Genomic DNA, 15,425 nt, shown 5'->3' with positions numbered 1-15,425 from the left:
GAGTCTGCCTATTATAACCATAACGTTAGCTTGATGCTATACGCGGCTAACTAATACATTTAGCTATATTTATAGAAATTACCACCAGCCCATAACGTTACTGTCTTGTGTTGATAATGAATCTAACAGTCGGAAATATGCCTAATGTTAGCCTACTGTCTGTTATGCTTACGGTACATTGTTTGACTGTTCAGTTTGGTCAAGACGTACCGGGGGAGAAGGCTTTGACTAGAGTTAGCTGCAGTGGAACTGCACATAGTAACGTTCGCTTGATGCTAATCGCGGCTAACTAATATTAATTTACATTTATAGAAATTACCACCGAGCTCCACTAATAACGTTACCGTCTTGTGTGGATAATGAATGTAAATATGCCTAACGTTACTGTTATGCTTATTAAACATTGTTTGATTGTTCAGTTTGGTCAACTCCAGGCATTAGACGGTACCGTACATACAGGGGGAGCAGGGTAGTTCCTGGCTCACGGTAATGTGAATATCCTATTCATTTCCCCGCAGCCAATGTAAGCCAAAACACAGCCAAACATGCCACAATAACGTCCGATAATTCATCCAGAATCCTTCCTGGGCATCTCGAGGCTGATCTGACCGATAAATTGTCCAGTTTGCCGTTTTCAAGTGACTTTTATGAGTTAACGTTACACAGCAACCAACACCTCTGCTGTTGCCAGGCAACTGCTTGTGCGCGTGCGAGTATGGTGCCCGCGCGTCAGCTCGTTCACACGCTGCCTGCAGTTACTCTAACGGCCACCGGCGTCAGTAACAGTGACAATTGACGGAATGGGCCTTTAAATGTCCAATATATACGGAATTAAACAAATGACCAGCAGCATTCAAATGTGCAAAAACTTTATATTTATCTGGTGTTGAAGTAGGCCGCAGATGAAGCACTGTGTACGGCCTAAATGTTACGACTCAGCTCATGAGTCATCCACTGAGCGGAGCCAATCTGCCCGTTGCGCCATAGGCTTCAGCAAAATGGACATTGCAGCCAAAAAGCAGAAGTATGGATCTCACAAATATAAAGTCTTAGCCATGTGTAATGATTGGTTATAATTAACAAACTAAGCAATGCATAAGGATTTATAATTGACATGAATAATAATCTCTATCTGTCATAAATCATATCATATCATGTATCATCTAAATCATACGTTTAATCTTTGAGAATGAAATGTATCAGGGTAATCAAGAAATGTGTTGATGAAATATGTATTACAAGTGATTCAATGGAGATTGGATGATTAAGGCAAAGTATTCTGAAGTATTGGGTTAAAGGTCAAGCCGTGTTACCTAGTAATGGAATATAGGTCACGAGGGATTAAATGATTGAGAGATGTATTGATTGATTGTGACGACAGTCGATCAGTACATGTTACAATCAATGAGCCATTATTACAATCAGTGGTGATAATGATTATTATTAATGATAAGCTGTTGTTGATGATTGAGCCAGTATTCATTGTCAATTATCGAGAGATGTATTGACTAGATGTGATTAACATGAGTATTGAAACCAAGGTATTAAAAGGTTAAAGATGTTAGTGCTATGTTAAATGTTCATTAATCAGAGTGAATAGAAATCATTTAGTCTTGTGATCTTGTGATGACTATTACACAAGAGACACCAGTCATGTGACTTCTGAACGAATACGGGAATTCGTGTCAACCGAATACGGGAATTTCCATCAATTGCGAAATCAAGAAAGCGCGATAACCATATATGGACAGAAGCGAGGTTGAGCGATGTTGAATGGCCAGCATTTGAACAGGCCTCTCTGTACAGGGGTCACACAAACATTATAAAAGTAATTGGCTCAAATATATCGGGGCCAGTCTGCAACGAAGAGGATCCCACACAGAAGAGGATCTTACTCTGGACCCAACTAAGGGCTAGACTTGTGAGCCGCACCCGATGTGCGCAAGGATCTATCTCAGTGACCCACGGGCAGAGCTACCAAGAGACTGGACATTTCCCCACACTGAGGTAGTGTATTGGACTTTGCCTGCACCTTCTAGGCTCACCACCACAGCGAGAAGAGGAGACTGAGCCTTATATCGAGAGGACGCACAGGATGGATTTAAAGTGATGTTTGTGGATTAATAGTCGCTTGAGAGGAGGAGGCAGAAGTGAGCTCAGCGGACCTAGGAATGACCATGCACGAGGCTCTATGGCACTTCCCCATTCGACACTGGACGCGGCTGTTCAGTGAGTCACAGGCTGGAGGCCTTCCTGAGAGCTCTTGCTGCACAGGAGGAGAAAGGGCCGACGGGGCCGCCTGAAACGCAGTAGGCCTCATCAATCAATCTTCTTTATCCAGCCCCACTCCAAAAGGACGCGGCACCTCCGTGCTCAGCCATACCGCTCAACGTTGACGGTGAAGAGGAAGTTTCTTGACGAAGAAACAACTTCAGTCTATCCCCACCATAGCAAATTGGATAAGTACACTCCAATTAGTGAAGAAGCTCATTAGCAACCATAATATGTAATTGTATTATCATGAAATTGTATTATTAATCAATGCTAATGCTGCACCTTGCTAAACTCTATAAATAAAACAAATCAATTGGATTTAAAGTATAGGAGTGGACAATTAATTATGTGTTATTTCCCTTGATGGTAATCATATGGCTAAAAGGTGCGTGTGACACACTAATGGTTGCTGGTTAAAATAGCAGCGCCCCTACGACTTTACCTAGTCGTTAAATATTACCTAGTCGGTAACAAGTGCACAGATTCAGAGGAGCAAGCTGCCATAATAACAGACTTGACTGTACTAGTTATGCCCGGCTCCAGGCTGTTCAGCCGAGGCCGCTAGTCAGTGGTAGACGGGGTGAGAAGTCTGGAACACCATCCGGCAGTTAGAGCTAGGCGAATTGTTCCCACCTAACAGCTTAATCAAAGAGCAGAAGCTAGTTGGAGTTATACACAATTGAGCTGCACTTTCTAACCCTTATATCGGAGAGCTGTTTCTACCAGTATTAAGATCGGTCACAACTATACTGAGGATATTGGCAGAGAATCTAGACATGGCGCCCAACGTGGGGCTCTAGCGGGCAAGCGGAGCCGCCCACTGAGAAGAAATCCAGCGGAAAAGAGCCGCTGAACTGCGGGGAAGCAACCCACAGAAAGGCGCGCAGAACGGGAGTGACCAGTCCGAGTGCCAACAGCCGGCGCCCTGAGAGTGAATCAGAGCGGCCGGTCCCGCAAAACTGCAACGCAGTAAGCGTAAAAAAGGAGAAGTAGCCTACGGGGAGCCCCAGCGGGGAGGGCCCCGAGGCCTGCACTGAACAGCCAACCTAGTCTGGAACTCATCCTTGATTTAGAAGCGCTCTGAGCAGGATTGAGTGACAGGCGACTCGAGACGACAAAGACAAAGAGGAGATGGAAGGAACTCCATCTCCCCTGACCCTGGGGGGGGGGAAGAACTCCCCCCCTCAGAACCTGGAGCAATGAGCGAAGCCGGGGGGATGGGGAGAGCACCCTCACCCCCGGCCCAGGTGACCAGAGATGATGAAGATGCCAGGACAAAGGAGGACGAGTTGCAGCCCCCAGCTCAGATGCAAGGGGGGAAAGAGGAAAAGCAGAAAAGCCCAGAAGAAGAGCCGCTATGGGAGCAGCAAGACGACACGGGAGAGGTGGGAGTACACCTGCCACCCCCAAGCCTGCTGCTAACACATACGGCATCACAGACGGTAGACGGGGAAGAAGAAAAGATGTTCACTCTGCACGTCCATGGGAGAAAACGGTTTGCGTGGCTGAGGGAATGCAACGATGGCTTGGAGAAAATGGCGGAAATCAGAATGCAGAATGAGGCGCCCCTCTCCAAGCCACCAAGAGCGGCCCCAAGCTCCGCACCTACAGGCCCAGCTAAAACCCCTGTGGAGAAACCTCACAGAAACCCTCTTCAATTCCTCCCCATGAAAGAGTACAAGAACCTGCCCGTTGAACAGAGAGAGGCCCTCAGGCGTGCCAGAGAGCACGCCAAGGGCTTGAAGAAGTGAGGACATCACAGGCACGGGTCACTCTGGATGAAACCTGCGGGGAGAGGGACAATATCATCACCTTTGAGGAGAGAGTTCCCCCCCAGCAAGCACCAGAGCAGAGGTGTCAATGACCCGTGAAAGCCTCAGGAAAATAGGACACCTAAAGAAAAGAAGAAATCTCCCAAAGTGCCTTAAAAGAGTTTGAAATAATAAACACAGAATAAATAAGAATAATTACAGAATGAACACAGACAGTTATTCTTTGCACAGGCCGTGAAAATAAATTGTGTGCATTTGGAGAAAGGGGAAGTGATACCAGCAGCGCTGCACAGCCTTGGAAAAGCTAGGAAGAGGAACTGAAACTCCAGCCTGGCTGACTACAACATCGGAGCGAGATCCACTTTGGGCCGCCAACGAAGCAGAGGTGTCCTCAACACAGAGATGTGAAGTACATGTGCCATGCTCCATTCATCGCACACCCTGCGGCTGCTAAACGAGGATATGGCCAGCCATCCCCTCAGACTACCTCCAAGCAGGGAGGCCCGCTGCTTCTGACCAGATCAGCCTCCTCTCCTTCGCCCGAGACACTGTAAGCGCCAACAACCCACCGGTGGCAGCGGTGAGCCCCTGCCCTAAAGATGCCTCCCTGTTTCCTATATGATGGCTGCAAAGATCAATTGGCAGATAATAACGAAATAGATGATACTAGGTTTGATCTCTTCCCTGGAGGGAAATATGGCAAAGAAAAATGACTGACTTTCTTTACAAAAGAGGAAGTGCGGGAGCCAGGCCAGGGCCTGAAGAGGAATGAAATGAGGTAAAAATAGACATTGCTGTTAATCTGCAACACACTCCACTGCAGGAAAATATCACCCAAGCTAGCTTCATAAAAAGCACCCAGATAATTCTGGGTCATCTGCAACTCAAGAAACTCATAAGTCCGGTACAAGACTCATCTAATGGAGCTGACACTAAAAGCAGCTGCATTGGGAACTGAATGGATTTGAAGGAGCCCAGGGAAAACTGGCTCACTTCAAAGACGAAGTAGGCCGCTTCGTCCAAGAGAGAAGAATGTCTTTGTCGGCATCGAGAAGTGGGACAACGCACCCAGCAAAGCCGGGTGGTCCCAGAGGGTCCGTCGAGGGGGTGTGGCTGGTGGTGGGCTACACAAACGGAGGCGCTCAGCCATGCAGTCATCCGCCCCACACGGAACAGGAAATGGAGAGTCAACAACGCTGGATGCCTAGGATCAGATACGTCGAGTGAATGGTGGTGTTTGAGCCGGAGGGTCTTGAATAAAAGCAATCGCGCTGACAGGCCCTCTATCTCCAAAAAGACCCTTTTACAGATGTCGAGCCGGGAGGCCGAGAAAGAGGAAGAGACTGGAAGAGGATGGCATCCAGAAAGAGAACGATTTCGAGGAACGAAAAATGAGTGTGTTGACTCAAACCAATTCCAAACTAGAGGAAAAACCAGGAACCTATGGCTAGTAACGCACCTAGCCTCCCGTCCTATGTCAGACTAGCCACTGGCTATGGGGTGGTTGTCATGTGGAGAAAACACCTCAGGACTGTGGGCAGGAACAGGACTGAGAAAATTGGAGTATGCTAAAAAAGAATTCCTGTCAGAGAAGAGAGAAGTTGTGAAACACCTCCGACACATCCAGCGTGTGGCGATCCAGAAGGCTGGATGCGCTACAGACTGGGTGTAGAGGACAGATGATGATGAAATGACCGCAGAGATGCTGGACTAAAGATAGTTCCAGCTATTCTGCACCATCACGGTGCAGAGTCAGGGACCCTAACTCACAAAGGGTCCACTACAGAACGACCAGGTACTTCCAGCAGGGCGGCTGGGAAGTACAACCAGAGACTCTGTTTGTTGCAGGGGACTGCAACAGCTTATAGTCAAACCAAGCCTACTGAACAGGTGTGCTGAATCTGGGCAGAGAAGCCTGGATGGCCGCAATAAAGGCAGCGGTGGTGTGGACCAGTACCACACCCGATCAGGATCTCCACGAAGGAAGATCGGATAGGCTAGAAGACCAGAAGCCCCTCCTCCGGAAGGGGGAGGAGTCAACCACTATAATAACCCCAACGCAGTGCAGCTGGGTCATATTATTTCCTGGAGACCCAACGAACAGACAGCACCAGGACCCAGATGATGTGAGGTGCGTGCCTGCGCTTGTCCCGGCGGAGGCCGCACACAAAGGAAGAGGAGACAACGGACACCACAAACACCAGGAGGGACCGACGTGGTTATGGTAGAAGTCTGCTTTGAATTTCAGAACATTTGCCTCCTGTTGTCGGTTCTGCTGACCGTGCTATTCTGCATCTGCTGTAAAGACACTATCAAAAGGAATTTCTGGCCTCGAATACCAGACCCTGGACTCAGTTTTTTGGCGATGTGGCCCTCCCAGAAAAATAATGACCCCAGAAAGGTGATGACGATTCCCATCGGCGTCATCTGTGGGAAAGCTTACACCTGTGAGCGGGATCCTACGACCAACAATCTCACGTTGTTAAACGCTCGCACGACTGCAGTACACACAGACTGGCAGAACTTGAGAATTAATTGCAGCGGTACAGCAAACACCTCCAGACCAAGACAAACAGCAACGACGATGGCAGACAGCACTACTAATGCAGAGCCAGGGGGGTTTCAGGGGCCAGGGGGTTTCTATGAGGGCATGCTCGTCCCGTCTTCATCCTCCCACCCCATAGAGGATTTTTCCTACCGCTCTCAAAACGCTCAACCGGCGCGTCAGAGTCAATATAGCCTCTTCCGAGGTCCGCAGCAAGGAGAGTTCAGCCCAGCAGCCAGCGTAAGCAACCTTCAGGGCTATGTCAACGCACCGCTGGCCTACTCTCCTCCCCTCCTGCTACCACACCACTGGCCTCCGTGCGCAACGGCCACCACGGGAAGCGTCGGCAGGGAGAGCGAGGACGAGGTGGGCACGAAGCACAAAGCAACACAAACACCACAACACGGAGCAGAGAAATGGGTGATTCCTCCCCCCCATCAAATTGAAAGTTCCCCATTTAATCAGGGTACAATTGGGGCATTGAACCCCGGTCTCGTCGTGACGTGGAGCGAGGCAAGGGCTCTCCTGCGCCACCTGGCAGCTGAGACGGTGGCTATGCGAGACGAGAACCTGAGGCTGCGGACACACGTGGCGCAGCTAGAGCAAGAGGTGAACACACTCCTAGAAGACCTGCTACCGCTCCAATGCTCCGGGGGCGAGGAAGGGGGCCATTGATGGAGCAGTGACTGGTGGTGAGAAGATATGTCGGGGGAAAGGTACATCTTGGTAAAGGCGCGGGGAGTAGAAAGCCCGCCGCAGACCCCCCCCAATGCGGCTGTCCGCCACATGGTCAGGCACGCATGTGCCCTGCTAACGGCCTATAAATACACGGCCGAGGAGTATAATTTTATTCCGCCCCAGATGTGTTGGACTAATTTTGGACTAATTGGACTAATGGACTAATTTTTCAGACAAAATTTTTGGAGCACATTCCGATCGTATGTGGATTACTCACTTTACACCCTTGTTTTTCCTGAGGATTACTCAATTTACAAATGGTCTGCCCAGAAGCATCACTTTACATGTATGGTAGGGAATTATTTTCATTATGTTAAACCAACATTTATCTTCCATAATGCATTAAATAATAGTCACAATGCTATGAAGACATTAGCTAATACCACAGAGCTGCACAGACCAGTTTATCAGATAATTTTGCCGTAAATGTGTCCAGGTGATCAGCTCTGAAGCCCCGACTTGTATGGTCGCTACCCGTCCGCTAAAATCCGATCTCGATATAGGTGTTATTTTGATCAACTGACCTCATAACGGGGATCTATACTGTTACGTGTCTACTAAAACACAATTTAAACACGATTTCAGATGGACAAGCCCGTCTTTTATTGTCACACGAACACACCCAACACATGCATGCGGCCACAACACACACTCATGCTGACGGTGGCCGGTGAAATTTGTCCTCTGCATTTGACCCATCCAGGCTTGTCCTTTCCTCCAGGGGGCAGGCCAGGAGCACTGGTCGCTTTTTCTTTCCAGCGCCCGGGGACCAACTTCAGATGTTGTCATCACTGGTCGGATGACGATCTTCTGCATGTTTTTAGTGGGGGGTTATGTACGGAGGAACCCCCTAACATCATTAAAAGATCATAAAGATAACGCTGTTTCTGGTAGTATACTTTTAATATATGGCTACGTTGCTAGGCTAGCTAGCCTGCCTTGCCAACTGGCTGTGCTGTGGTGATGTGTGTCATCTGGTTTGCCGTGGCTGGTGTCAATCAAGGAAACCTCGCCCCAAAAGTTTTTACTCAAAATGGGACCATAATTTTAGAAAACGGAAAGCCCATTAGAGCATGAAAAATACTTGAAATTGTTGATTCAGACCATTAACTCATTCAGAAAATGTTTATTTAAATACAGACCGAGAGAGAAGTCGGCTCATTTTTGTACGTGACGTCACTTCCGGACCGTTATGTGCGCCCCCCCCGGGCCTTTCGAGAGAATGAAATTTCCGGACTGGCTTCATAAATTTACCCAGTCAGTCAGCATTTGTACTGGACATGCATGGGGTAGGCCTGCCACATGCCAAATCAGGTGTGTGACGCGTGTCTGCGATAAATGTGGGGACACAGATGGCATTCTCCTATTGTCAGCATGCACGCAATTACTTTGCGCTAAGAGCTTTGAAAAGCACCTTTTAAGCGCAAAAATACCCCGCTGCGCTTGAGCGCACTATAATCTCCGTGCTGCGTAGCACAGTGCAGAGGAATTCCTTTTGGATATGTCATTACGCACGGACGTGCCACGCCAGGACATCAAATTCTGCTGCTAAAATTGGATATTTGCAGATAATTCAGTGAGGCAATCAACTATAATTCACTGAGAAACTTGTCACATCGCAAAGAGGGGTTAATGGTAAATGAATTGAGAAAACATGTTGGACATTGTAGCCTATACTTGCAATAGGCTATTCACCTTCATGTGAATAGCCTATATCCCATAACCCGGAGGGTCGTTGGCACCACAGACGATCTGTTGACAAGCTCTCTCTATCTCTCTCTGTCCTCGGCACAAGTCGGCAGCTCTCAATGTTTCACAGTTTTAATTGAGTCCAATCTAAATCCTCCCAGCTTTTCTCTTGTCTCCACCGTTTCCCCGCTGCAAACATTCAATTTCCCAGTCAACAAAATAAACCAAATTGCATCAAATCACAGATGTTTTTAACAGGTATATGATGTGATTGGGAGATAGGCCTATCCAAATTACGCATGGAGAGAATTACAGCATATTGCACTGTATTACAGCGATTGCGAGACGGGAATCTGATTGGTTTGATTGATGTAATGCCCCGGCATTGCCTGGCCACACTTGGCATGCCTCCAATCTGCGCCTGCAGCAGGTGCCGTGAAATTCCACACCCCCGCTGAGAATTGCATCCCCACCATATTTCAGGGCTGTTCACTTCTACCCAGTACCCAGACAATTTACGTTATTTAAGTTACGTTTCTGTATAAATCATTACAATATGCTCCCGTGGGGTGGGGATGCGTTTAGCGGCGGCCGGGCGGGGGTGCAAAACTCGGCATAATACCTGGACACTTGCGCATGGTGGACTGCTATCGTCCCGGCAGGGACGATAGCACAAAGCAGGCATGAAGGCACGCAAACAGGTGCACAAGCGCAAAAAGGGGATAGTGCCTGTAACAAGCTAGGGCCCACTATCTTGTTTTAAAACAGCTTGTTTTTAATAAAGCAGTTGTAAAAGCTGCAACAGGTGCAAACAGGCACACCCAAACAAAACGTTGGCAAAATGAAAAAGAGGCCAACAAGTGTCAACGCATTATATCAATACACAATGTACATGTCACAAAAAGCCCTGCAACATTAACCTGAGTCAGAGTCGGGTGTCCAGGTAGTGTAGCGATAGCTGTAGACAGTTCATGCCTGGCAGCTTCACGCTTGGAAAATACAACTGAATCCTGAACAATCTCTTCAGCGCAGCTTGAGTGTGGTGAACAGCCTCACCTGTTAAACAAGTACGCCGAAATGAAACTTGTGGCTTCAGTATTGCTTGAGCGTTGCTTCGACGTATGGTGTGAACGCCCTGTAATGTAGTAACTTGAAGTTATACTTTAATTAGCAGTGTTGGGCAAGTTACTTTCAAAATGTAATATACTACATATTACTAGTTACTTTTATTTGAAAGTAATAAGTTACTTTACATTATTACTTTCTGTGTAGAGTAACTCGTTACTTATTACACTACTTTTGCATTACTTTCACCAAAACAACAGCAGCAGCAGAATGACATTGCCGCACCAGAACCATCCCGAAAAATAATTTCAACCGTCTTGAAGTCAGTGTAAACAATCCAAAATTCTAAATGTTATTCTTTTTCTTTGTTATTGTCATCTATAGTGGTTATTTGCATAAAAACACACAGTTTGATTAGGAAATGATTGTATCTTTTTTAAATATGTGCTTTGATTTAATCAAATGTAACTCAATTTGTAACTTGAGTTACCTGACAAAGTAACTAGTATAATATTACTGAAATCCTATAAGTAATAAGTTATATTACTGAGTTACTGCTAAAAGTAATATATTACATGTAATATGTTACTTTTGTAATGAGTTACCCCCAACACTGTTAATTAGTAATAGCAAAATGACTGTTTTGTAAATTATAATTTGTTACACTTGTTACTGGGGAAAGTAATATATTAAAGTAATATATTCCTATATCCCCAACACTGCCATTGAGAGCAGGCTCTCTTTTTCGAGGATGACCTGATTACAGCACATATAAAACAATGACAAGATTACAGTACATATAAAACAATCAAAATGACACATGATCCCTGAGCACTCTTGAGTCTTTTCACAGTCAGCACCATATTCATGATTTGATTTCTCCCATGTATTGTTTGTAGGCTAAGTAATTTGGAAGGTACTGTATGTATTTTGCTTTGATACCTGTTCTGTTGTCAGGTTCTTGTCGGGTCCTGTCAGGTAGGGGAAGAGGAAGGGCCCCAGGGGTTTCACTGTGCTGAAGAAGCCGTAGACGCACAGCAGAGTGGTGGGGAAGCCCCAGCCTGCCCTCCACACCTCCATCTCCTCACAGCCTCTGATGAGACAGAGGACTGCCTCCCTCTGAGCCGAGTTAACTCAGTGTCTGTTCTCCTGCATCAGCTGTCTGGGTGAGGTCCACTCTTCCTGCCTTGTCTCCTCTTATGTAAAACACCTGAGGTTGTGTGAAGTGTTGATATGAGCTTGGTTTGTCAATCAATAACCTGCTCAAAGGGCACCACAACCTGGGACCTGACAGAGAGATTCCTTTATCTTTCACATTTACTAATTAGTTGAAAACTCCAGTTCTCTCTCAATTTGTGATGTTATGTGAATCAGTTAGGCACCTCTTTGTGGTTGAACATGCCCATTGCCATCCCCGTTTTTGGCTAGTGGGTATGGAACGTTAATCAGATCTCAGTTGGCTTTTTGAGATATCCTGCAGACAGACAGACAGACAAATGGCGGTGAAAAAATTACCTCCCGGCCAACTCGATGGCCCAACACTCTTGAACGAAACCCATATACTAGAGGGCACTCAGTGGAGTGCATACCTCCGCCAACCTTTCTACAATGTTTTGTGGTGTTAGGAATCCATATGGAAGTTAGGTGTCTTTTGTGATTGGCCACACTCATTACCACGCCCCCTTTTGAGCTGCAGAGGCTCTTGACTTGAAACAAGGGTTGCACCCGAATAGTCACTAGGAGCACCTTTTCCTAGCTTTTCCTTGGACCTGACCCGGAAGTACTGGCGTTTTTTTTTAGCAGCGTCACGACACAAACAGTCACGAAAACAGCCGACAACAAGAAGCAGGCAGCATGGCCGACAAGAAGCGCATAGTTATAGTAAGTTGCCATTATGTTCCAACTTGCTACTATGCTTAATGTTTTGATCCATCAGCAACAGGCGACTGAAAGCCGTGGCAGTTATTTCAACACCTCCAGAAAAACCAATGTGTGGCGTTTCACATTGCAAAAGACATGGTCCTGATATATACTGTTAAAAAGACTGGGTTCAAACACATGCTGAAAGTGTTAGACTCCCGCTACGAGCTACCAGGCCGAAAACATTTTGGTGGCGTTGTTTTGCCCCGTCTGTACAACGCTACACATAAACGAGTGACAAAGCAGCTCGAGGATGTGCCGTTCTACTCTGCTACGACGGACATGTGGTCCAGCCGGACTATGGAGCCATACATGAGTTTGACAGCGCATTTTATCACTGACGAATGGAATCTGGAAAGCGTCTGCCTACAAACCTCTTACTTCCCAAATGACCACAACGGCGAAGAGATCGCCCAGGGGTTGGGTGAATATGGAATCATTTACCTATCTAAATGCAAGAGGTCGTTCAAGCAATTTGAGACCATGATTTATCTATTTCACGTTCAGATTTTGGTCCCTTGGACTCAAAAAGCTTACATTTGCTCTGCTTGTCCTCAAACCGTACTCTCACACTCAAACGTTTTCTGCTTCGACAGATTTCCTGCACTCGCACTCAAAAGTCCCCTGCTCACACTTATATTTCCTCTGTTCGCGCTCAAACTCGGTGCCTGCATGCAAATGTCCTCCCCTCCCCCTTCAAACTGCTTCTGTGCACTCTTGAAAGTTCTGCTCTTGGATCTCTTCTCTCAGATTTGTTGTGCAACAATCCTGTCAGAAATCCACAGCCAATAATGTCAGGATAGTGTCACATCGCTGGGTCGGGGATCATGTGACACTATCCTGGCATTCTATTGGTTGTGGGTTTCTGATAGGGTTGTGTCACAGAAAATCCAAGCGCAGTCAAAAGATCCAAGAGCAGAAATTCCAAGAGAGAGCACACTCAGTTTGAATGGAGAGGGGAGTACATTTGAATGGAAGCACAGAGTTTGAGCACAATCAGAGAAAATCTAAGCATGAGCAGGGGATATTTGAGTCTGAGTGCATTAAATCTGTCAATAAAGAAAAGTTTTGAGCGCGAGCGTAAAGTTTTGAACGCGATCATATAGTTTGAGGACAAGCAGAGTAAATCTGAACACATGCGGGGGCTTTTTGAGTCCAAGGGTCCAAAATCTGAACGTGAAATTGATAAATCATGCTCTCAAATTTCTTGAACAACCTCTTGCATTATGATAGGTAAATAATTCCATAGAGAAGCACTTGTGTCCTGGAACCTGAGTGAAGACTGTCTCGTTTGCATGACAACAGACGGTGGCTCCAATATCATAATAAAGTCTCTGAAAGTGAATGACTGGCCCAACCTACATTACAGTGCTTTAGGCACAAAGTACACAACGGCATCGGTAAGTGTCTAAAATGGCAATGCATAGCTGCATTTATTTATCTGAACTGAACAACCTTGTGCAGGAGGTTGGTACAGTTTTATTGTGATTGCTAACGTGTTATGTAGCTTACGGCCATTTTAGCCAAGCCTGCTGTTGCCTCAGGGGTAGCAACGCCGAGACTCAGAATGAAGGATGAGGCTAGCGATGTACCAACTCAGGAATTTGTGCCAATGCGGCACCATATCAGTTCATTATTTTCCCGAGCCTTTGAAGACTCTTAAGAAACCTTGTAGCATTTGATAAGTTGTAACAGTAACAGACTTGAACTGACCCACTTGGTCTCCTCACATCTACAGTTATCAACTTCAGTCTGGATGTGTCATTTTGAAGTCAGAGTTATGCCTACACTACTATGGTTTAAGTTGACATACTGTACATGTACCAGCTGATAGACAGCCCTAATCACAAGTACAGATATTGACACATTCTACACGGAAGATACTCGTACTCGTAAAAAGTACATTATCTGTACTGGATACTCATTTCATCCGAGTACTTGGCTCAACCCTACAAAATAGTTGTGGCAATTTATCCCTCTTTTATGTAAGCACATTAAGGACCACATATTTCTATATACGTAGTCTGCAGTCCACCTTTAGTGAATTTGAGTGAAAATCAACAGTAGACTAGTTCTTGAATGAAGGGTTAGGATAAAGTTAAATCAAATGAGATAACAAATGTTTATACATATTCACTTGTTCCATCTAGTTCTATAAATCACCATGAACTCTGGTATAATATCTGGAGGTCTCCTGAAAGAAGGAGAAGGAGAAGGAGATGCTGATCCTCTTAAACCTGAGTTTATATGATGCTGCAAGGTTGAATGCATTGTGCTTGGGTAGTTTCTCATCACAGTGAATGGCATACAATTTTGGCACCATGCAATATTTGTGCTTTGTATCATACTGCATGTTTTTCCTTGGGATTATGAATATGGCATCACAAAGTGAGGGTTAGATACTAGTGCAATATTTGTCAGTGAGGGACCTCTCTTTGATAACATACAACATTAATGTCTCAATAGATACATATAGAAACGTTCAGGGTGGATCCATATAAATATCTACAGCACAAACACACCGTACCACATTTGGATGAATGTACTATGCACCAAAACATGCACTCTTGTATGCATACAAAACAACTACAACACTCCTACGTTACTAGAAATGTACTAATATTAACAATTATAGACATATTTCAAACGGGTCAATCATTATAAATGGAGCAGGAAATCAACAGATAAATACAAACTGTAAACACTGTCTGTGTGAGGTGGAGCAATATTGAATATTCTTTCTAAAACGTTGATGTGGTATCAATAAGATAGCTTTGGAATAAAGGGGTTGTTGTAGGACAGTAGGCCTTACACCTCACGCACAAAACTCTACTCACACTTTGAAGAGGAAGCTGAAAGGCAAAGAGTGTCTAACAAACTAATCAGTATTTTGGGTTACATGCTGCCACTCCGACGTGCTGCCACTCCGACGTTCTGCCACTCCGAAATATCGGCACTCAGAAAGGGATCATGTCTATGTTCCCCGGGTTCTATATTCCCCGTTTTCCCACGCCAAACCTAACCTCCCCCCATGCCTAAACCTAACCTCCCCTAGACCCTAACCCAAAACCTAACCTCTCCCACCCCCACGCCTAAACCTAAGGTCGGCATTGCGGCTTCTAAGGTGAACGACCGCCAGTCCGAATAATGGAAGTTAACGTTCGGAGTGGCAGGGCTTCGGAAAGGCAGACAGTTTCCAGTATTTTGTAGGGCTGCTGGAGGGTTTGGCAGGCACAGCCATAAGAAAGCAGAGACATTGGATTATAGAGACAGCTCAACATCCAGTCACTTCCTGTATCTGTGTCACATGGGTTTCAGCAACACACTCTTGAGATTTGGCCAGATTTGGGAGCGATTCATTAAAGCTACATGTGAAGTTCGCTGATGTAGTAGCTAAATCTGTGGTTGGCAAAAGTCCCCCC

General features: G+C 45.9%; 1 protein-coding gene across 1 annotated transcript in view; it reads right to left on the bottom strand.

The window, feature by feature from the left end:
- Window positions 1-11,163, bottom strand: part of LOC310785337 (thiamine transporter 2-like) — a gene marked incomplete at both ends in the record, with an annotated part of 29,594 nt that extends 18,431 nt beyond the window's left edge. Inside the window, one exon of the mRNA XM_083646375.1 lies at window positions 11,026-11,163. Within this exon, the coding sequence (XP_083502501.1) occupies window positions 11,026-11,163 (138 nt within the window). The remainder of the gene's footprint in view (window positions 1-11,025) is intronic.
- Between the last annotated feature and the right edge of the window lie 4,262 nt (window positions 11,164-15,425).

The sequence above is a fragment of the Poromitra crassiceps genome (assembly GCF_964638095.1).
Source record: "Poromitra crassiceps genome assembly, chromosome: 1".
NCBI lineage: Eukaryota > Metazoa > Chordata > Actinopteri > Beryciformes > Melamphaidae > Poromitra > Poromitra crassiceps.
This window is presented reverse-complemented; position numbering and strand designations above follow the sequence as displayed.